The sequence below is a fragment of the Impatiens glandulifera genome, chromosome 9 (genome assembly GCF_907164915.1).
Source record: "Impatiens glandulifera chromosome 9, dImpGla2.1, whole genome shotgun sequence".
NCBI classification, from domain to species: domain Eukaryota; kingdom Viridiplantae; phylum Streptophyta; class Magnoliopsida; order Ericales; family Balsaminaceae; genus Impatiens; species Impatiens glandulifera.
In genome coordinates this window covers 32,334,996-32,336,522 of record NC_061870.1, presented here as the reverse complement: position 1 = coordinate 32,336,522, position 1,527 = coordinate 32,334,996, and the positions used below count along the sequence as shown (strand labels likewise).

The 1,527-nt window shown below is 32.7% G+C and overlaps 1 protein-coding gene across 1 annotated transcript; it reads left to right on the top strand.

The window, feature by feature from the left end:
* The first annotated feature begins 740 nt into the window (after nucleotides 1–740).
* LOC124916643 lies at nucleotides 741–1,527 on the top strand. Its single transcript, XM_047457387.1, has one exon. The coding sequence runs from the start codon at nucleotides 903–905 to the stop codon at nucleotides 1,425–1,427; it is 525 nt and encodes a 174-aa protein (XP_047313343.1). The 5' UTR covers nucleotides 741–902; the 3' UTR covers nucleotides 1,428–1,527.

The window sequence follows — 1,527 nt, the reverse complement described above, 5'->3', positions numbered from 1 at the left end:
TTATATATGAATGAAAAAAAAAATTAAATTAGACTTTTCATATATTTATAAGTCTTAATTATTTTTTTCTCTAAAAAAAACTCCAAAAAAGAAAATGAACAGTAATTTTATCTTTCGAATTTAATTCTGTTTTATTTGGGACATTTTCTCCTCATATATGTAGACTGTTTTAATGATTTTTCCACAAGTCTATATCGCAATAGTCTGATTTGAAGTTATTTCTCATTTATTCATTTCAATAATGAGTAGTTCTTCTATTTGGAGACTCTCTTAATCTCTTACATGTATATATATCCTCATTTGTTTTGATGAGTTTCTCATTATTTTACCTATATATATATATATATATATAATCAGTTATCACTTAACAAAACATTTTTCGACATTACTCACCAATATACTCACCAATATACGCTCAAAACAATTTTAATTGTCGTCCAAAATATTTAATAGATATTCTTCCAACAACATCGCTTAATTGGTTTATTTGACTTGTGTGTCTTTTCAGTCCCCTTACAAAAATAAGATTTTTGGATTTTCTCTATTTAATTTTGTAAATTTAATATATTATTCAACATCTAAAATATTATTTAATTTGGTACATTTAACTTTGTTTTTTTAATTAATAAAAATTATTAATATATATATATATATATATATATATATATATATATATATATATATATATATATATATATATATATAAATCTGCATGTGGGTGGGGGGCAAAAACAATTAAATTCACACACACACACATCTTGCCCTAAATGGCTCTTATATATATAAACAAACGAAACCAACACCAAAATCATCATTCACTTTGATATTTACACAAGTTATTTATAAAGCGCCGACACTAGCTAGCTCGCTAACTTAAGCGTACTACCCTAGCTAGTCCTCCCATGGCTAAGTTGAATATCCCATCAGGCGGCGGGGGAAAGAGAAAGCAGACCATTGTGAAGCTCAAACTTGTGGTTGAAATGCTACAGAAGACTGTCTTATCTGGATCAAAGAAATCCCATGATAATAATCAAGCTTCTTCACCCTCCTTCTTCGAAGACGACGACGACGACGACGAGGAGGAGGAGGACGTGAAGGTAACTGGCGGCGGCAGAGTTCCGGCAGACGTGAAAGAGGGTCACTTTGTGGTATTCGCGGCGACCGGGGAAGGTGAAGCGAAGAGGTTCGTAGTTCCCCTAAGCTATCTAGAGTATCCGCCATTCATGAGGCTGCTGAAAGAGGCGGAGGAGGAGTACGGTTTCGGTCGGGAAGGAGTACTGACGGTTCCTTGCCACCCGGATGAACTGGAGAGGTTATTATCATCTCACCAATTGCAACAGAATCGAAGAAGAGCATCAGGATCATTTATGCTCAACACCCGCTTGACCAAATGGGTCGATCTATCTACCTATAGCCCTGTCTATTAATTATTTGTTTTAATTTAATTAATCACAATAATTATCAGTACGTACTTGTTTTATGTTTAAACAATCTCATTATTTGTTTTTAATCTATTTTCTTTCAATA